General features: G+C 47.1%; 10 protein-coding genes and 1 pseudogene across 10 annotated transcripts; 5 read left to right on the forward strand and 6 right to left on the reverse strand. All coding sequences in view use genetic code 6, as the record gives it.

Moving 5' to 3' along the window:
* Positions 1-109: 109 nt before the first annotated feature.
* SS50377_25736 (Transmembrane domain-containing protein) lies at positions 110-652 on the forward strand (the record flags this gene model as incomplete). The annotated part of the gene is made up of 1 exon (XM_067909565.1): positions 110-652. The coding sequence occupies one exon, from the start codon at positions 110-112 to the stop codon at positions 650-652; it is 543 nt and encodes a 180-aa protein (XP_067762321.1).
* A 41-nt stretch (positions 653-693) lies between these two features.
* SS50377_25737 (uncharacterized protein) lies at positions 694-1569 on the forward strand (the record flags this gene model as incomplete). The annotated part of the gene is made up of 1 exon (XM_067909566.1): positions 694-1569. The coding sequence occupies one exon, from the start codon at positions 694-696 to the stop codon at positions 1567-1569; it is 876 nt and encodes a 291-aa protein (XP_067762322.1).
* Positions 1570-1578: 9 nt separating this feature from the next.
* SS50377_25738 (SWIRM domain-containing protein) lies at positions 1579-4008 on the reverse strand (the record flags this gene model as incomplete). The annotated part of the gene is made up of 1 exon (XM_067909567.1): positions 1579-4008. One exon carries the CDS (start codon positions 4006-4008, stop codon positions 1579-1581), a length of 2430 nt encoding a protein of 809 aa, XP_067762323.1.
* Positions 4009-4050: 42 nt separating this feature from the next.
* On the reverse strand, positions 4051-4251 carry SS50377_25739 (Biotin-requiring enzyme; the record flags this gene model as incomplete). The annotated part of the gene is made up of 1 exon (XM_067909568.1): positions 4051-4251. The coding sequence occupies one exon, from the start codon at positions 4249-4251 to the stop codon at positions 4051-4053; it is 201 nt and encodes a 66-aa protein (XP_067762324.1).
* Positions 4252-4661: 410 nt separating this feature from the next.
* On the forward strand, positions 4662-8210 carry SS50377_25740 (Acetyl-CoA carboxylase/pyruvate carboxylase fusion protein; the record flags this gene model as incomplete). Its single annotated transcript, XM_067909569.1, has 1 exon — positions 4662-8210. One exon carries the CDS (start codon positions 4662-4664, stop codon positions 8208-8210), a length of 3549 nt encoding a protein of 1182 aa, XP_067762325.1.
* Positions 8211-8252: 42 nt separating this feature from the next.
* SS50377_25741 (SWIRM domain-containing protein) lies at positions 8253-10682 on the forward strand (the record flags this gene model as incomplete). Its single annotated transcript, XM_067909570.1, has 1 exon — positions 8253-10682. The coding sequence occupies one exon, from the start codon at positions 8253-8255 to the stop codon at positions 10680-10682; it is 2430 nt and encodes an 809-aa protein (XP_067762326.1).
* A 9-nt stretch (positions 10683-10691) lies between these two features.
* On the reverse strand, positions 10692-11567 carry SS50377_25742 (uncharacterized protein; the record flags this gene model as incomplete). Its single annotated transcript, XM_067909571.1, has 1 exon — positions 10692-11567. One exon carries the CDS (start codon positions 11565-11567, stop codon positions 10692-10694), a length of 876 nt encoding a protein of 291 aa, XP_067762327.1.
* A 41-nt stretch (positions 11568-11608) lies between these two features.
* On the reverse strand, positions 11609-12151 carry SS50377_25743 (Transmembrane domain-containing protein; the record flags this gene model as incomplete). The annotated part of the gene is made up of 1 exon (XM_067909572.1): positions 11609-12151. One exon carries the CDS (start codon positions 12149-12151, stop codon positions 11609-11611), a length of 543 nt encoding a protein of 180 aa, XP_067762328.1.
* Positions 12152-12300: 149 nt separating this feature from the next.
* SS50377_25744 (Hypothetical protein) lies at positions 12301-13398 on the reverse strand (annotated as a pseudogene).
* Positions 13399-14820: 1422 nt separating this feature from the next.
* On the forward strand, positions 14821-15513 carry SS50377_25745 (uncharacterized protein; the record flags this gene model as incomplete). The annotated part of the gene is made up of 1 exon (XM_067909573.1): positions 14821-15513. One exon carries the CDS (start codon positions 14821-14823, stop codon positions 15511-15513), a length of 693 nt encoding a protein of 230 aa, XP_067762329.1.
* A 17-nt stretch (positions 15514-15530) lies between these two features.
* Positions 15531-16091, reverse strand: SS50377_25746 (uncharacterized protein; the record flags this gene model as incomplete). Its single annotated transcript, XM_067909574.1, has 1 exon — positions 15531-16091. One exon carries the CDS (start codon positions 16089-16091, stop codon positions 15531-15533), a length of 561 nt encoding a protein of 186 aa, XP_067762330.1.
* Positions 16092-16227: the final 136 nt, after the last annotated feature.

The raw sequence follows: 16227 nt of genomic DNA on the forward strand, positions 1-16227 counted from the left end.
AAATTTCGTAAAAACCAAAAACCTCCCTAACATACTTGTGCAGTATACCACAACAGTTCTGTTGTAACATCTGGACACTTCCAGGTTCCATTTACAACCCACTCTAAAAATGATTTTCCTGGCACTGCAAACCTAGCAGACCGTTGCCATCGTCGGCACTGGATACAGCCTGCAGACAACCGTGAGCCTGCAGGACTCGAGGTTCCTGCTGGACCATCCGGTGAACCTGAACCTGAGCTTCATGGTCAGGAAGACCACCTGGGTTTTCCAGGCAACCGCAGTCATCGGCCCCGACGGGGTGGTGCACCATGAGTTCCTATGCGAGCAGGATCCATCTCTCGACGAGTGCGTCCGCATGATGCACCTGATGCAGACGGCGGAGTGCGTCATCGTTGTGGGGGTCTTCCAGAAGCTCACCGCCTAGTCGCTATTGATGGCATATTAATATGACTAGTCGCTGGCCTCCGCCAACTACAGCGTGCCAAGCTACGTCTGGATCATCGTGGCTGTCGTGGTCGCGGTCTTCGCGCTGGGTGTGCTGAGCTACTTCCTGAAGAAGAAGCAGACCCAGCTCACCAAGGAGCTGGGGGAGATCCAGCACCGGGTAGCGGAGCACAGGTCCATGATGGAACCCAAGGCCGTATACTTCTGACCCTGAGTGAGCATGCGCTGTCACCAACCGCTGGAGCGAAAATGCACCCGTTTGAGGTACGCTGCGAGAACTCACCTCTGGACTCCCTCCCGTTGGAGGGCACCGCCGGCGCCGAATCAATCACCAGCATTAACCTCGTTAACGTCCGGATCGGGCCCCTCGACCTGCGGCCCTTCCGATCCCTCGCGCGGCTCCGGGCCACCGGCAGTACGCTGACGATAGCAAGCAGCTTCCTCCCGTTCTCGTTGCAGGAAGTCGAGCTGGGACCCTGCGACCTGCGGTTCGTTGACTTCCGCTTGCTCGCGCGGCTGCGGGACTTCTCGTCGGAGGGTAACCCCGTTTTCGTGAAGGACGGTGCAGTACCAGCAGGGGTGGTATGTATGAGCATCCGGAGTGCCGGTACCGTGACTCTAGATCTGAGGGCTGCCGGATCCCTCGCGCATCTGGACCTTTCGAGCAACGAGGCTGTATCTGTGCGGGCCGTGCCCCAGTCGCTGCGGAGTCTGGCGGTCTGCAACGTCGGATTACTTGGCATCGACCTGTCACACAGTCTGATCGAGGACCTGGACCTCTCTGACACTGGCCTAACAGCACCCCCCTTCCTGCCGCAAACGCTTGTACGGATGAGGTGCTCCGGCACGGTACCGGGGCTGGTGGTGGCTGGTCAGCGCCACCTCCAGGAGCTGGACGTCTCCTACTCGGCGGACGTGCACCTGGACCTTCGGGCTTCCCGGAGGCTGCGGACCCTAAATATCGAGGGGGCAGAGGTGGAGTTTGCCCATGGACACATCCCAGGGAACCTGACCACACTGCTCCGCTACTTGGGCCGCGAGGAGGCCTTCGCACCCTCGACGGGCTTTGGGCATCTGATGGAAATGCCGGACCTTTACCGGAGACTGGTGGCGAGAGGGAAGTGAGAGCATTCGTCACATCGCGCTGAGCAGGTTCAGGTACACCTCCATCTCCTGCAGCGCCTTCGCCAACTCCCGCTTGCCGCTGACGATCGCGTTCGCCATCACTGCCTCGCGCCCGTGACCCTTCTGCACTGCAACCCCGCGGCGGCCAAACCCCTGGATGGCCTCCTCTTCCCAGCGGTCGTAGCTCTCAGCCCGCTGCTCGACTGGGGAGCGCTCTCCGTACCCATACTCCGCGACGATGCAGAGAACGTCGTTTTTGCTCACGCCGCCAACCTCAGCTGCGATCTTGATGGCTGTGAGCCACCCGAGTCCCGCGGTGCGCCGGAACGCATCCGCGATGATAAACTTGTTATGCGTGTCAATGGCACGGGGGCGCAGGTGGAGGTACTTGGCCTGTATGCTCTGTCCGGCGCACTGGTAGCACACATCGCACAGGATCTGGGGCTGGTGCTCCGCTGGTTGCTGAGTCTATGCAAAGAAGTAGCAGAACTCCTTGAGGCTGGCGGAGCAGAAGCCGCAGGTGAAACCGAAGCGCGGTGGAAGCGGGCTCTCGCGGTATGGCTGGCTTGGGATGGTCTACTTGAGCACGAGGCGGTCATCGTTGATGAGCCGGTGGGCCCCCAGAAAGTCATACAACGCCCGTGCCCCACGGTAATCGAGGCCGAGGAACTCCAGGCATGGCGAGAAGCGCAGGTGGATGTGTGGCAGAGCACGGTATGTGCAGATTAGCAGGTTGCGGTCCATCAGGAACTGGTCCCAGTCCGGCGGCGGGCCACAGGTGGCGAAGAAGTCGCGCTCGAACTGGGATACACCGGCGGGTGAGAACCAGGTAGGGTCCTGCTGCAATAGTTTGCGGCGCTCGGCCTGCACCGGAGGGCGCAGGTACACGTCATCCTGCAGCTGGCGGGCGAACTTAGACTCCCCATAGGCGTAGCGTACGCTGGATCGGCCAAGCGGCTGCTCCTCCGCCAAGAGCTGGAAGGGCATGGGCTCGTTGTGGAGGATGGCGATGCTCTCGTTCACGTTGCAGGTGATGGTGAAGTCCAGCTTGCTGAAGTAGCGGATGTAGAAGTTGACGAGGTTCTCGTCCTTCTTGCCCCGCTTCGAGCTGTCGCGGTACACCCCCTACTGCTTTCCGCAGAAAGGTTGGCCCGCAAGCATGACCCCGCTGGTGCCGAGCACTGCGAGGTGGCTGTGCAGCTCCCCATTCTGATCGATGAATTGCTGCTGCTGGATGATCTGCTGGATGGGCACGTTGCTCTGCCGGAAGCTCTGAGCGCGCACCAACCGCTCACGGTCGCCACCCATAAGCCGGCTGTTGTTGAGAATGCCGCCGTCCTGGTTGTAGCTCTCGAACCCGCGCACGATGTTGCGGGAAATCTGATGGCGGTTGGCTGGCTTGTTCTCGGCCTGGCGCATCTTGCACTGCCAGGCGTGGACGAACTTTTGCAGCTCCGACTGCTGCTAATTGATCTGGAACTCATCTGATTTCTTAGCCTTGCAAAACTTCGCCTGGATGCGCTCGATCTCCACCTCCTGCACGGACGTAAGGTAGTCATAGGGGTCCAGTAGCTGGTTGAAGAAGTGCGAGTCCTGCACGAAGCGCGGCGGGAGAATCAGCGCCTACTGCTGGATGCCTTGCCAGTATATGTCATCCATGAAATCGTCCAGCTCGCGCGTGTTGTTCCCCACCTGGCGCTGGCGCACGGCGAGGAAGTCCTTGATGTTCATCACGAAGTCAAACTCTGGCGGCGTGCAGCGCGCGTGGACCAGCGCGTTCTTGCGGTCGTCGGGCTTCTCCACCAGCCGCAGGAAATACTTGTTGGTCCGCAGCACGTCTACGAACTGGATCTACTTGCCTTGGCGGAGCGCCGCGAAGTCCTCGGATACCGGCGGCAGGAAGGTTTCGGCTCCGCGGAGGACGTAGGTCGCATCCTCAGGGAACTCGACCACCTCACCGCGCAACTGCAGCACCTGGGAGGTGAGCTCCTGAACGGCGTCTGGCTCCAGGCCTACGAAGCAGAAAGAGTGGAGGGGGATCAGGTTGTGCTGCTCGAGCACAGCGTACACGCTCAGATACAGCCGCCGGAACTCGTCTGACGTGAGGTCGTCGATGCTGAGGGCCTGCTTCTAGAAGTGGTGGTAGAACCCGAATACCTCGGCGAGGATGAGCTGCAGCGCCCCGTCCTTCTCGGTGTCGAAGAACATGAAGCGAGAGAGCACAGGCGCAAAGCGGGTGGGCTGCTGGGCTTTGAATGACAGCAACAGCATCATGCGGTTGTAGAAGGCGAAGACGGTGTCCAGGCACAGCTAGGGCGTGAGCAGGTGCGCGATCTAGTGCAGATCAGTCTTGAGGTACTTCAGCACCTGGTTTACAGAAGATTTCAGGTAGGCGCTCCAGTCCTCGAAGGACACGTCCGTGATGAGGCGGATCGACATTCGGAGCGGGTGTAAATGCGGTCACCGCGTGGTTGTCCAAGCTCACTCCAGCCGCCCCAGCAGGCACCCTGGGACCACACGCTACCCTGCCGCCACGTGTATCTCCTTCAGGATACCGCACTGCTTCGCGCTCACGACAATCTCCAGCTTGCTGCTCACGATCCGGAACAGCCGCGCCCCCAGTTCCACTTTGTCACCTTTTATTATTGAGCATTTTATAATTATCAATTGTTTTGGTGGCATTCAGAGTCAATCAAATCATAACACTATTCTATTCCATATGACTCATATTATTTTACTAAGAAAATTGTATTAAATCACCATAAATTCAGATTTTAAATTATATTACTACTATTATTATAATATATTTTATCATCCCTAATAGCAGAATGTTTAATATTACAATAGCATTAAACATATGTATTTCACTTTAAATTGACTAATTGAAATTTTTAATATCTACACCTCATCACGTTCAATATCATAATCAAATCTCAGATTTCATGTAATATCACCTAGCATCATGTTATCATGACAGTGTTAATTAATTTTGTTATTTATTTCTAGTATTTCTTTTAAACTCTAGTTCCACTTCCTATTAATCTTGTAGACATATTAATACGTCTACAACCTTCATCTACAATTCCCAAAAAATGACTGAACTATTTTCAACCATATCTTCACTTGACTTTCTATCTTTTAAGTTCCATTCTATATCCTACTCGAAATAACTTAAAAATGCATAGAACAACACCAAATAACTTTGTGGAATTACAACATTTAAATATATAAACCATATTCGTTCTTCATTCAATTTTAATTTCCTTGGTGGATCATTGGGTTGTGCTGAATGCCAGAAATTGGTCCTTTCTGTCCGCGAAGCTAAAAAACTAAAAATTCCATTCGTATTAGAAACAGCATCTGGTGGTATTAGAATGCAAGAGGGAGCTGCTGCTTTATAGGCGATGCCCATTTTATGTGCAATATTAAGCGATTTACGACGATCTAATCTCGTTATTTGTATCTGTGGAGATCCCACCTTTGGCGGAGTTAGTGCCAGCATTTTAAATGAAGCCGATCTCATAATTGGTATAGAAGGAGCACGTGTAGGGTTTGCAGGGCGTGACGTGGTTAAAAATACTATTTTTGCAGGAAATTAAGTTGAAATGGATAAAACACTATAAAATGGGTTTTAAACGAGCGAGAGATGCGCATAACTGCGCTTTTTCGATTTTTTCATCAAAAAAGATAATCTAGAAAATTTATTAGATTGTATACTATAACTGCAAAATAATAAAATACACAAATTCAGTACCTTAGAACGGGACTCAGCAGAAATTTTCAGTAGCTTCAATTTTAAAGAATGCCGCTGCCGCACGCGTCCCTTACCAATTGACTATGCAAGAAATATTTTCACTCTTAAAAGTTAGCTTTGCTCTGACGGTCAAATTCTGATTTTTATTGCCCAGATAGACAATTAAAACTGCATTTTGATACTTACACACAAAGATGATCTAACCGATCCCATCAGCGGTCTTGGCACTCCAATGGGATACCGTGCTGCTGGAAAAGCAGTGCTATTTGCTGGTAAAATGAATCTGCCTGTTTTTACAATAGTAGACACATCTGGAGCTCTTCCTAGTCCATCAGCAGAGGATTAAAATTAAGCGTAAGCTATAAGTCAGTGCTTGACAGATTTTGCAAGGACTGGAAGTTTCATCGCGTCAGTTATTACTGGGGAAGGTGGTAGTGGCGGTGCAATTGCAATTGCAGCAGGAAATGCAGTTGGTGCGATCGAGAAAAGTTTTTATAACGTTATTAGTCCTGAAGGTGGGGTTAGTATTTTGGGACGTAGTGTGTATAATAACGAGATCTAGAAGCAGAAAGATAATTTTGAAAATGATTGTTTACTGCTAGCTGAGAGCTAAAAATGTTATCCTGGTGATTTAGTTCAGCTAGGTATCCTTGATGTGATCATTAAAGGGTGGGATATTGATGAAAATAGTGATAAGTGCACTAGAACAAGCGCCAGGATAAAAGACTTCTTCTTAATGCAGTGCGATAACTATAGAATCGAAATTGAGCAAGACTGGGCTCAAATGAGACTGGAGCGTAATATTCGAATATTGTAGTATACATAACATAATTATGTTGAATTTTCTCAAAGTATAGGATAAATTCCATTAAAATTGATCAAATCAGTAGAATCAGTAGAATATGATTTAAATTTTAAGAAGGTTATGAGTTTTATTGCAAAGAAAACAATTGAAAATAAAGATAAGATAATTAAGCTTCCGTCAATGGATATCTAAGGTGAGGAATACTAATAGCAAATTAATTAATAATTAACTGCTGGTTATATTCTTAATACGAAAGGTCCAAAATAGGTCGTGGAATATCTAAATAATAGCAATACTTTTTTTATTACTGATACTACATTTAGAGATGCACATTAATCCATTTTGGCTACTAGACTGAGGACTAAGGAATTACTTTAGGCTGCATAAATTTTAAAAAATACTGGATTATTAGACATTTAAGATTCAAAATTCTTTTCCGTAGAATGCTGGGGAGGAGCTACTTTTGATACTGCATATCGTTACTTATAAGAAGATCCATGGGAGAGACTTCGAAAATTTAAAGAAATTTTACCAAATACTCTAACACAAATGCTTATTCGCGGAAAAAATGCGGTAGGATATACATCATATCCTGATAATGTTATAGAATAATTCATTATAAAATCTGCAGAGAATGGACTTGATGTTTTTAGAATTTTTGATGCATTTAATGATTTAAATTAAATGAAAATTTCGGTTGAGACTGTAATTAATAAGACAAATAAAATCTGTGAAATATGTGTATGCTTTACAGGATTTGACGATATTTATAATATAGCATATTATGTAGAAAAAATAATTGAAATTCGTAATAGATGGCCTGATGTGCATATAATATGCTTAAAAGATATGGCTGGTTTACTAAGGCCAGAATTAGCATTTGAATTCTTTTCAAATTTAATTAATGTGGCTGAACCATGCCCAATTCACTTTCATACTCACGATACATCAGGCTTATAATCCGCTACTATTTTAGAAGCAATTAAAGCTGGTGTAAAAATAGTTGATCTAGCATCAAATGCATTTTCAGCTTTGAGTTCTCAACCCCCACTACAATCTATAATTTTTAATAAACTTAGCGCTTAAGATTAATAAAAATTAGAATACTATGATTAATTCTGGTCTAGACTTCGTAAGTAGTATTAATTTGAAGAAAATTCTTTAAATGCACCATAATCAAATGTTTATAATCATTAAATGCCAGGTGGATAAATCAGTAATCTATATCAATAATGTATATAAATGGGCTTAGAAGAAAAATGGGAATAGTGTATGATTAACTATTAGGAAAGTAATGAATTTTTCGGGAGAATAATAAAAGTTACCCCTAGTAGTAAAGTTGTAGGAGATTTAGCCTTGTTTATGACGTAAAAATAGATATAAAAATAGGATTTATATAGATAGTAAGATTTACCTGTTAGTGTAATCTAATTCATTCAAGGAGACCTAGGTTTTCCTCATAAAGGATTTCCTCAGTAGGTTATGAATATAGTTTAATAGTAAGTTTAGGAGTAAAAAGTCAATTTAGATTTTTAGAATATATAATAAGAAGTTTAGAAATATTGTGAGAATCCAAAGATGGAAGAAATATTATCATACATTCTTTATCCAGATGTTTTTAAGAATTACTGTCATTAAGTTAAGATAAATGGTAAAATTGAACAGTTACCCGTTGAATAATTTTTATATGGAATGCGTATAGGATAGTAAATTTAATACGAAAATTATACTATTTAATTGGTACGAATACATCCTCCCGAATTTGACTTTACTAGAAAATGTGAATTTCTGGTTAATAATAACATTTATTATGTAAATATTAAGTAAGAAACTTAAAAACCTTAAACGCTAAAAATGGTGACTGGGCATGGCAATGAAGTTGAATGCGATGTTTTGGGCATTGTTTAGGGAGTATATGCTCAAAAAGGTGACAAAGTGGAACTGGGGGCGCGGCTGTTCCGGATCGTGAGCAGCAAGCTGGAGATTGTCGTGAGCGCGAAGCAGTGCGGTATCCTGAAGGAGATACACGTGGCGGCAGGGTAGCGTGTGGTCCCAGGGTGCCTGCTGGGGCGGCTGGAGTGAGCTTGGACAACCACGCGGTGACCGCATTTACACCCGCTCCGAATGTCGATCCGCCTCATCACGGACGTGTCCTTCGAGGACTGGAGCGCCTACCTGAAATCTTCTGTAAACCAGGTGCTGAAGTACCTCAAGACTGATCTGCACTAGATCGCGCACCTGCTCACGCCCTAGCTGTGCCTGGACACCGTCTTCGCCTTCTACAACCGCATGATGCTGTTGCTGTCATTCAAAGCCCAGCAGCCCACCCGCTTTGCGCCTGTGCTCTCTCGCTTCATGTTCTTCGACACCGAGAAGGACGGGGCGCTGCAGCTCATCCTCGCCGAGGTATTCGGGTTCTACCACCACTTCTAGAAGCAGGCCCTCAGCATCGACGACCTCACGTCAGACGAGTTCCGGCGGCTGTATCTGAGCGTGTACGCTGTGCTCGAGCAGCACAACCTGATCCCCCTCCACTCTTTCTGCTTCGTAGGCCTGGAGCCAGACGCCGTTCAGGAGCTCACCTCCCAGGTGCTGCAGTTGCGCGGTGAGGTGGTCGAGTTCCCTGAGGATGCGACCTACGTCCTCCGCGGAGCCGAAACCTTCCTGCCGCCGGTATCCGAGGACTTCGCGGCGCTCCGCCAAGGCAAGTAGATCCAGTTCGTAGACGTGCTGCGGACCAACAAGTATTTCCTGCGGCTGGTGGAGAAGCCCGACGACCGCAAGAACGCGCTGGTCCACGCGCGCTGCACGCCGCCAGAGTTTGACTTCGTGATGAACATCAAGGACTTCCTCGCCGTGCGCCAGCGCCAGGTGGGGAACAACACGCGCGAGCTGGACGATTTCATGGATGACATATACTGGCAAGGCATCCAGCAGTAGGCGCTGATTCTCCCGCCGCGCTTCGTGCAGGACTCGCACTTCTTCAACCAGCTACTGGACCCCTATGACTACCTTACGTCCGTGCAGGAGGTGGAGATCGAGCGCATCCAGGCGAAGTTTTGCAAGGCTAAGAAATCAGATGAGTTCCAGATCAATTAGCAGCAGTCGGAGCTGCAAAAGTTCGTCCACGCCTGGCAGTGCAAGATGCGCCAGGCCGAGAACAAGCCAGCCAACCGCCATCAGATTTCCCGCAACATCGTGCGCGGGTTCGAGAGCTACAACCAGGACGGCGGCATTCTCAACAACAGCCGGCTTATGGGTGGCGACCGTGAGCGGTTGGTGCGCGCTCAGAGCTTCCGGCAGAGCAACGTGCCCATCCAGCAGATCATCCAGCAGCAGCAATTCATCGATCAGAATGGGGAGCTGCACAGCCACCTCGCAGTGCTCGGCACCAGCGGGGTCATGCTTGCGGGCCAACCTTTCTGCGGAAAGCAGTAGGGGGTGTACCGCGACAGCTCGAAGCGGGGCAAGAAGGACGAGAACCTCGTCAACTTCTACATCCGCTACTTCAGCAAGCTGGACTTCACCATCACCTGCAACGTGAACGAGAGCATCGCCATCCTCCACAACGAGCCCATGCCCTTCCAGCTCTTGGCGGAGGAGCAGCCGCTTGGCCGATCCAGCGTACGCTACGCCTATGGGGAGTCTAAGTTCGCCCGCCAGCTGCAGGATGACGTGTACCTGCGCCCTCCGGTGCAGGCCGAGCGCCGCAAACTATTGCAGCAGGACCCTACCTGGTTCTCACCCGCCGGTGTATCCCAGTTCGAGCGCGACTTCTTCGCCACCTGTGGCCCGCCGCCGGACTGGGACCAGTTCCTGATGGACCGCAACCTGCTAATCTGCACATACCGTGCTCTGCCACACATCCACCTGCGCTTCTCGCCATGCCTGGAGTTCCTCGGCCTCGATTACCGTGGGGCACGGGCGTTGTATGACTTTCTGGGGGCCCACCGGCTCATCAACGATGACCGCCTCGTGCTCAAGTAGACCATCCCAAGCCAGCCATACCGCGAGAGCCCGCTTCCACCGCGCTTCGGTTTCACCTGCGGCTTCTGCTCCGCCAGCCTCAAGGAGTTCTGCTACTTCTTTGCATAGACTCAGCAACCAGCGGAGCACCAGCCCCAGATCCTGTGCGATGTGTGCTACCAGTGCGCCGGACAGAGCATACAGGCCAAGTACCTCCACCTGCGCCCCCGTGCCATTGACACGCATAACAAGTTTATCATCGCGGATGCGTTCCGGCGCACCGCGGGACTCGGGTGGCTCACAGCCATCAAGATCGCAGCTGAGGTTGGCGGCGTGAGCAAAAACGACGTTCTCTGCATCGTCGCGGAGTATGGGTACGGAGAGCGCTCCCCAGTCGAGCAGCGGGCTGAGAGCTACGACCGCTGGGAAGAGGAGGCCATCCAGGGGTTTGGCCGCCGCGGGGTTGCAGTGCAGAAGGGTCACGGGCGCGAGGCAGTGATGGCGAACGCGATCGTCAGCGGCAAGCGGGAGTTGGCGAAGGCGCTGCAGGAGATGGAGGTGTACCTGAACCTGCTCAGCGCGATGTGACGAATGCTCTCACTTCCCTCTCGCCACCAGTCTCCGGTAAAGGTCCGGCATTTCCATCAGATGCCCAAAGCCCGTCGAGGGTGCGAAGGCCTCCTCGCGGCCCAAGTAGCGGAGCAGTGTGGTCAGGTTCCCTGGGATGTGTCCATGGGCAAACTCCACCTCTGCCCCCTCGATATTTAGGGTCCGCAGCCTCCGGGAAGCCCGAAGGTCCAGGTGCACGTCCGCCGAGTAGGAGACGTCCAGCTCCTGGAGGTGGCGCTGACCAGCCACCACCAGCCCCGGTACCGTGCCGGAGCACCTCATCCGTACAAGCGTTTGCGGCAGGAAGGGGGGTGCTGTTAGGCCAGTGTCAGAGAGGTCCAGGTCCTCGATCAGACTGTGTGACAGGTCGATGCCAAGTAATCCGACGTTGCAGACCGCCAGACTCCGCAGCGACTGGGGCACGGCCCGCACAGATACAGCCTCGTTGCTCGAAAGGTCCAGATGCGCGAGGGATCCGGCAGCCCTCAGATCTAGAGTCACGGTACCGGCACTCCGGATGCTCATACATACCACCCCTGCTGGTACTGCACCGTCCTTCACGAAAACGGGGTTACCCTCCGACGAGAAGTCCCGCAGCCGCGCGAGCAAGCGGAAGTCAACGAACCGCAGGTCGCAGGGTCCCAGCTCGACTTCCTGCAACGAGAACGGGAGGAAGCTGCTTGCTATCGTCAGCGTACTGCCGGTGGCCCGGAGCCGCGCGAGGGATCGGAAGGGCCGCAGGTCGAGGGGCCCGATCCGGACGTTAACGAGGTTAATGCTGGTGATTGATTCGGCGCCGGCGGTGCCCTCCAACGGGAGGGAGTCCAGAGGTGAGTTCTCGCAGCGTACCTCAAACGGGTGCATTTTCGCTCCAGCGGTTGGTGACAGCGCATGCTCACTCAGGGTCAGAAGTATACGGCCTTGGGTTCCATCATGGACCTGTGCTCCGCTACCCGGTGCTGGATCTCCCCCAGCTCCTTGGTGAGCTGGGTCTGCTTCTTCTTCAGGAAGTAGCTCAGCACACCCAGCGCGAAGACCGCGACCACGACAGCCACGATGATCCAGACGTAGCTTGGCACGCTGTAGTTGGCGGAGGCCAGCGACTAGTCATATTAATATGCCATCAATAGCGACTAGGCGGTGAGCTTCTGGAAGACCCCCACAACGATGACGCACTCCGCCGTCTGCATCAGGTGCATCATGCGGACGCACTCGTCGAGAGATGGATCCTGCTCGCATAGGAACTCATGGTGCACCACCCCGTCGGGGCCGATGACTGCGGTTGCCTGGAAAACCCAGGTGGTCTTCCTGACCATGAAGCTCAGGTTCAGGTTCACCGGATGGTCCAGCAGGAACCTCGAGTCCTGCAGGCTCACGGTTGTCTGCAGGCTGTATCCAGTGCCGACGATGGCAACGGTCTGCTAGGTTTGCAGTGCCAGGAAAATCATTTTTAGAGTGGGTTGTAAATGGAACCTGGAAGTGTCCAGATGTTACAACAGAACTGTTGTGGTATACTGCACAAGTATGTTAGGGAGGTTTTTGGTTTTTACGAAATTTCTAATAATACATATACCAGCGTTTACAAACAAAATCCAAATCACATTACGCCCACTCGGGGGCGCGACTTCATGCCGTAGGGGCTCAGCGCCCGGATCTGCTCGATGCTGCTCACACACCGCCGCGTCTAAGGCGATTGTCCCACCGGAATCGCCACGAAGGAGGTGGCGGGCTACAGGATGCGCGACCTGCCCGCTTTCCGGATCTGTGCCAACGTTCCCGCCTTGGGAAGCGGCTGGATGGGCGCCTGCTTCTGGACTAGCTTCATCTCGGGCTCCATAACCTCCACAATCAAGCTTGCCGGCTGTATGTGGGCTTTGCGCGGCAGTCGCACCTCCACCGCGGGCGCATCAGAGCGCTGGACGTCATTGTAGAAGCTCTGGTAGATGTATCCCTTGGTATTGATGGAGAACTGAATCTACTGCTGCTGGAACTTGAGGTTACGCTCCTTCTTGAGGGCCAGCTTCATCTGGAGCAGCTCCTTCTCCAGCTCGAGCTGGCGCTGCTTGTCCTCCAGGGACTTCTGGACCTGGTGGTCCAGCCGCTCGGCCTCCGCCTTCCTGCGCTCGTAGGCCTCCTGCTTCCGGCTGGTCAAGGCTTGCTCCCGCTCCTGCTCGGGTGTCAGCTTGCTGGCGGCAGCGGCGGCCTCCGCGGCAATGCGCTGCCGCTCCAGCTCCTCTGCGGCCTTCGTCTCGGCGAGGATCCGCACGCGCTCAGCCTCCTCCATAGCGCGTCGCTCTTGCGCCACGCGAATTTGTTCTAGGCGCTCATTCTCGATGATGGTGCACAGCATATCGATGTAGGATGCCAGCAAGGGCGCTGGCTGCACGAAGATGGGGTTCCGCACCCGGGTACCAAAGTAGTCATGCGCATAGCCCTCGTCGAACGGTGCGAGTGCCGACTCGATGTAGCGGTCCATGTGAGACAGGTCCATCCCGCTGAATTCCATTGCGGGGTCGAAGTTGGCGTTCTCCCGTGCCTTCAGCTTCAATAGCCCCTCAGAGACCAGCGGCGGCCCGACCTGGTGCTTCTCCCCGTATACCTGGTCCTGTAGAAACACGTTCATGCATACATGCTGCATCACCTTCAGCTGGACGTACCCCGTGTTCACATTCGCCTGCAACTGCTTCGTGATCACTGTGTTCTCACTGTAATTATTCTAATTTCATTGGTTAATCTATATTAATATTTTAATCAAAATATAGTAAATAGGTATAAAACTTCATGAAATCAGAATCATTAGATCATCGGTATTTCAATTTCTGGTTCATTAGTAGATTGATCTAAAGCGATTAATTTTCTATTATTTACATATTTAATAACTTTCAAAATAATATACCATACTATTGCTAATGGGATACTTGATATTAGTAAAATAGAATATGTTGACAGTGTGAATCTAAATTTTTTTAAGCTGCTGATTGGTTTATATAAGTAGCTGTAATTTTAATAATATTTAGTCTAAAAATTAGGACAATATCCTGTAACATAAATCAAAAAATTATCTACATCCAAAATTACGTTATATAGGCCCTATGAATGCCCATTTTTAAATTATACTTATTTACAAAACTCACCCCTACATAATTTTAACTAATCACTACACATAAATATATGGTTTACTAAATTTATTTATTTATTATTAAACTTTAAATTGATGTCAGTGTAATTAGCTAAATCTATATTCTAAGTTTGTGTTAAATTAAGTCTCTTATTTTAAATTATTAAAATTTAATTAATTATCTTTATAATAGAATCTTTATTATCTTCTAGTATTACTTCATTTTTATTTAAAACACCTTTGAATAGTTTACTTTTAAAAAGTAATTATTAATCTTAGGCTTAGATTTAATTATAAGTAATTTGGTCATAGGTTTTATAAAAATAATTCTCAATATTAGTTTTCCTAAGGTAAAATTAAGGGGAAAATATATGATAAAAAGGAATTCTATTTTAACCATAATAATTATAAGGATAATCAATAGAATCTACATCAAGTAATTTGTTTGGTCTTGTTGATGTAATATCTAGTGAAGAACTATTCTGAAAAACCAAATAATCAGTTTCGAATAAGCCAATGTTGTTTTATACTGAAAAAAAATATGTCCCAACTGTATTTTTGACTATATCAACATTAAATGTTGTCGTACAGTTGATTTCTGGAAAAATAATATGAGGTTATTTGCAGAAAATTAATTTTGAAGAAAATTAAGTTTTATCATAGGTTACTGTCAAAAGTGTAGGATTAACTGCAATCTTTATACCTGAATTTTACAGTGACTGGTTAAGGCAGTTGTTTTAATAGCAAATTTAACTACACAAATACACAAGTTTTATTTATTTATCAGGTAAAGACGAATACTATAACTTGTAGTCTAAATCCCAACAGGGTTATATAGTATATTCGATATACTCAGTTTATTCAGACCTAAATATCATACTTTATTCTAAAAATTCTATGAAAATTAACATGTGGAATTATTCAAATACAATGGACCAAAAGTGATTTGTTAAATTCAAATATATACAGTATTATATATATATTGATAAGGAATAATAAATGTTTAAATCTATTGAAATATTATAACTTTATGTTGGTCATTATATAACACCATCTGTTATATAAAATTTATCATAATTAACCAATTTAACATAGAATTATCTACTAGATTTTTTTAAAAATGAAAATAGAAATATTTCTACACAGTATGATAGTTCTGCAGTTTATTAGTTTAAATTTACTCAATATCAACTTTTGAAATATGCATATTTATTAGAAGGGTTATCATCATAAAAGTTCAATAATATTATGCATACATATCTTTATAAAAAATTAGGAAATAATTAGTTATAGTAAATTAGTTAGTAAATGGAATTGAACCGAATAGCTGTTAAATTCTTGCTTTATTTTGTTTAATTTTAACGTTTTCCGTAAAGTTTAGATTTTATGCTTAGAACAGCGGTTGATAATAATAAAATAGGCGAGCTATTAGTCAATTTAGAAAAATTAAAAGGAATATAAGCAATATTCACGAAATGGAGAATTGGAAGCTTATACAATATAAATCTATTCAATCATTTAGAGTTAATTGATATTGAAAATTAAAGTGGATTAGTTTTAGTTCCTATTAATATGTCAAAATTACTAAATATTGGTGCAGATGTAAGATTTGCCTAGCAATTAAGTAATTTTTATTAAGGTTAACAAGAAATATTTTGGGGATTTCCTAGAACGGATACTATTGATATCTGAATATTTAGAATTATAACTCATTAATACTCACTGAAATTAAAACCTCTATCCAAGCCTCTCTTAACCACTTAAAATGTAGTTATTACCCTCAAAATTTCAGTTTCTTTTGCATAATATACATCTTTCTTACCATTAATAGTAGTGATTTGTACACTATAGTTTTCCTTTTTTGTTTCACCTTGCTTGATATCCGTTATCACAATACCAGTTGTCTGCCCACATCCTTTCCTTTAAGAAATAGTAATCTAATTTAGCACTTATATTACCAAAAATACAGCTTTCTTTTTACTGTTTTTGCATTACAAGCCTTTCATCAAAGCTTTGCATGAATTTTCAAATGTCAACAAATCGATTTCAGTTTAGTTATTACTATTCACTATAATTTTAAGTTTACTAGCTTCTTTCAATGATTTAGATATTGGCTCTGGTATTTGTTCAAAAATAACCTTACATTCTGGTTATGTAGATTCTTCCGAAATCTCCAAAACACGTTATTAGTGAGTCTACTATAAATTCTATTTCTAACTTCCTTCTAGTATTCTTCCTATTTCTTATAGCTTCCTTGAGAAATATAACATACTAAATACCTCATCACATGCTTAAATATTTTAAAAACTAAATTTAAAAACTTAAAATTAATTAACAATTTAAATTTCTTATATTTTATTACTGAATGTGAATCCACAATATTATAGCTAAAATGTAAAATCTGGC

This window comes from Spironucleus salmonicida, chromosome 6 (genome assembly GCF_000497125.1).
Source record: "Spironucleus salmonicida strain ATCC 50377 chromosome 6, whole genome shotgun sequence".
NCBI lineage: Eukaryota > Fornicata > Diplomonadida > Hexamitidae > Spironucleus > Spironucleus salmonicida.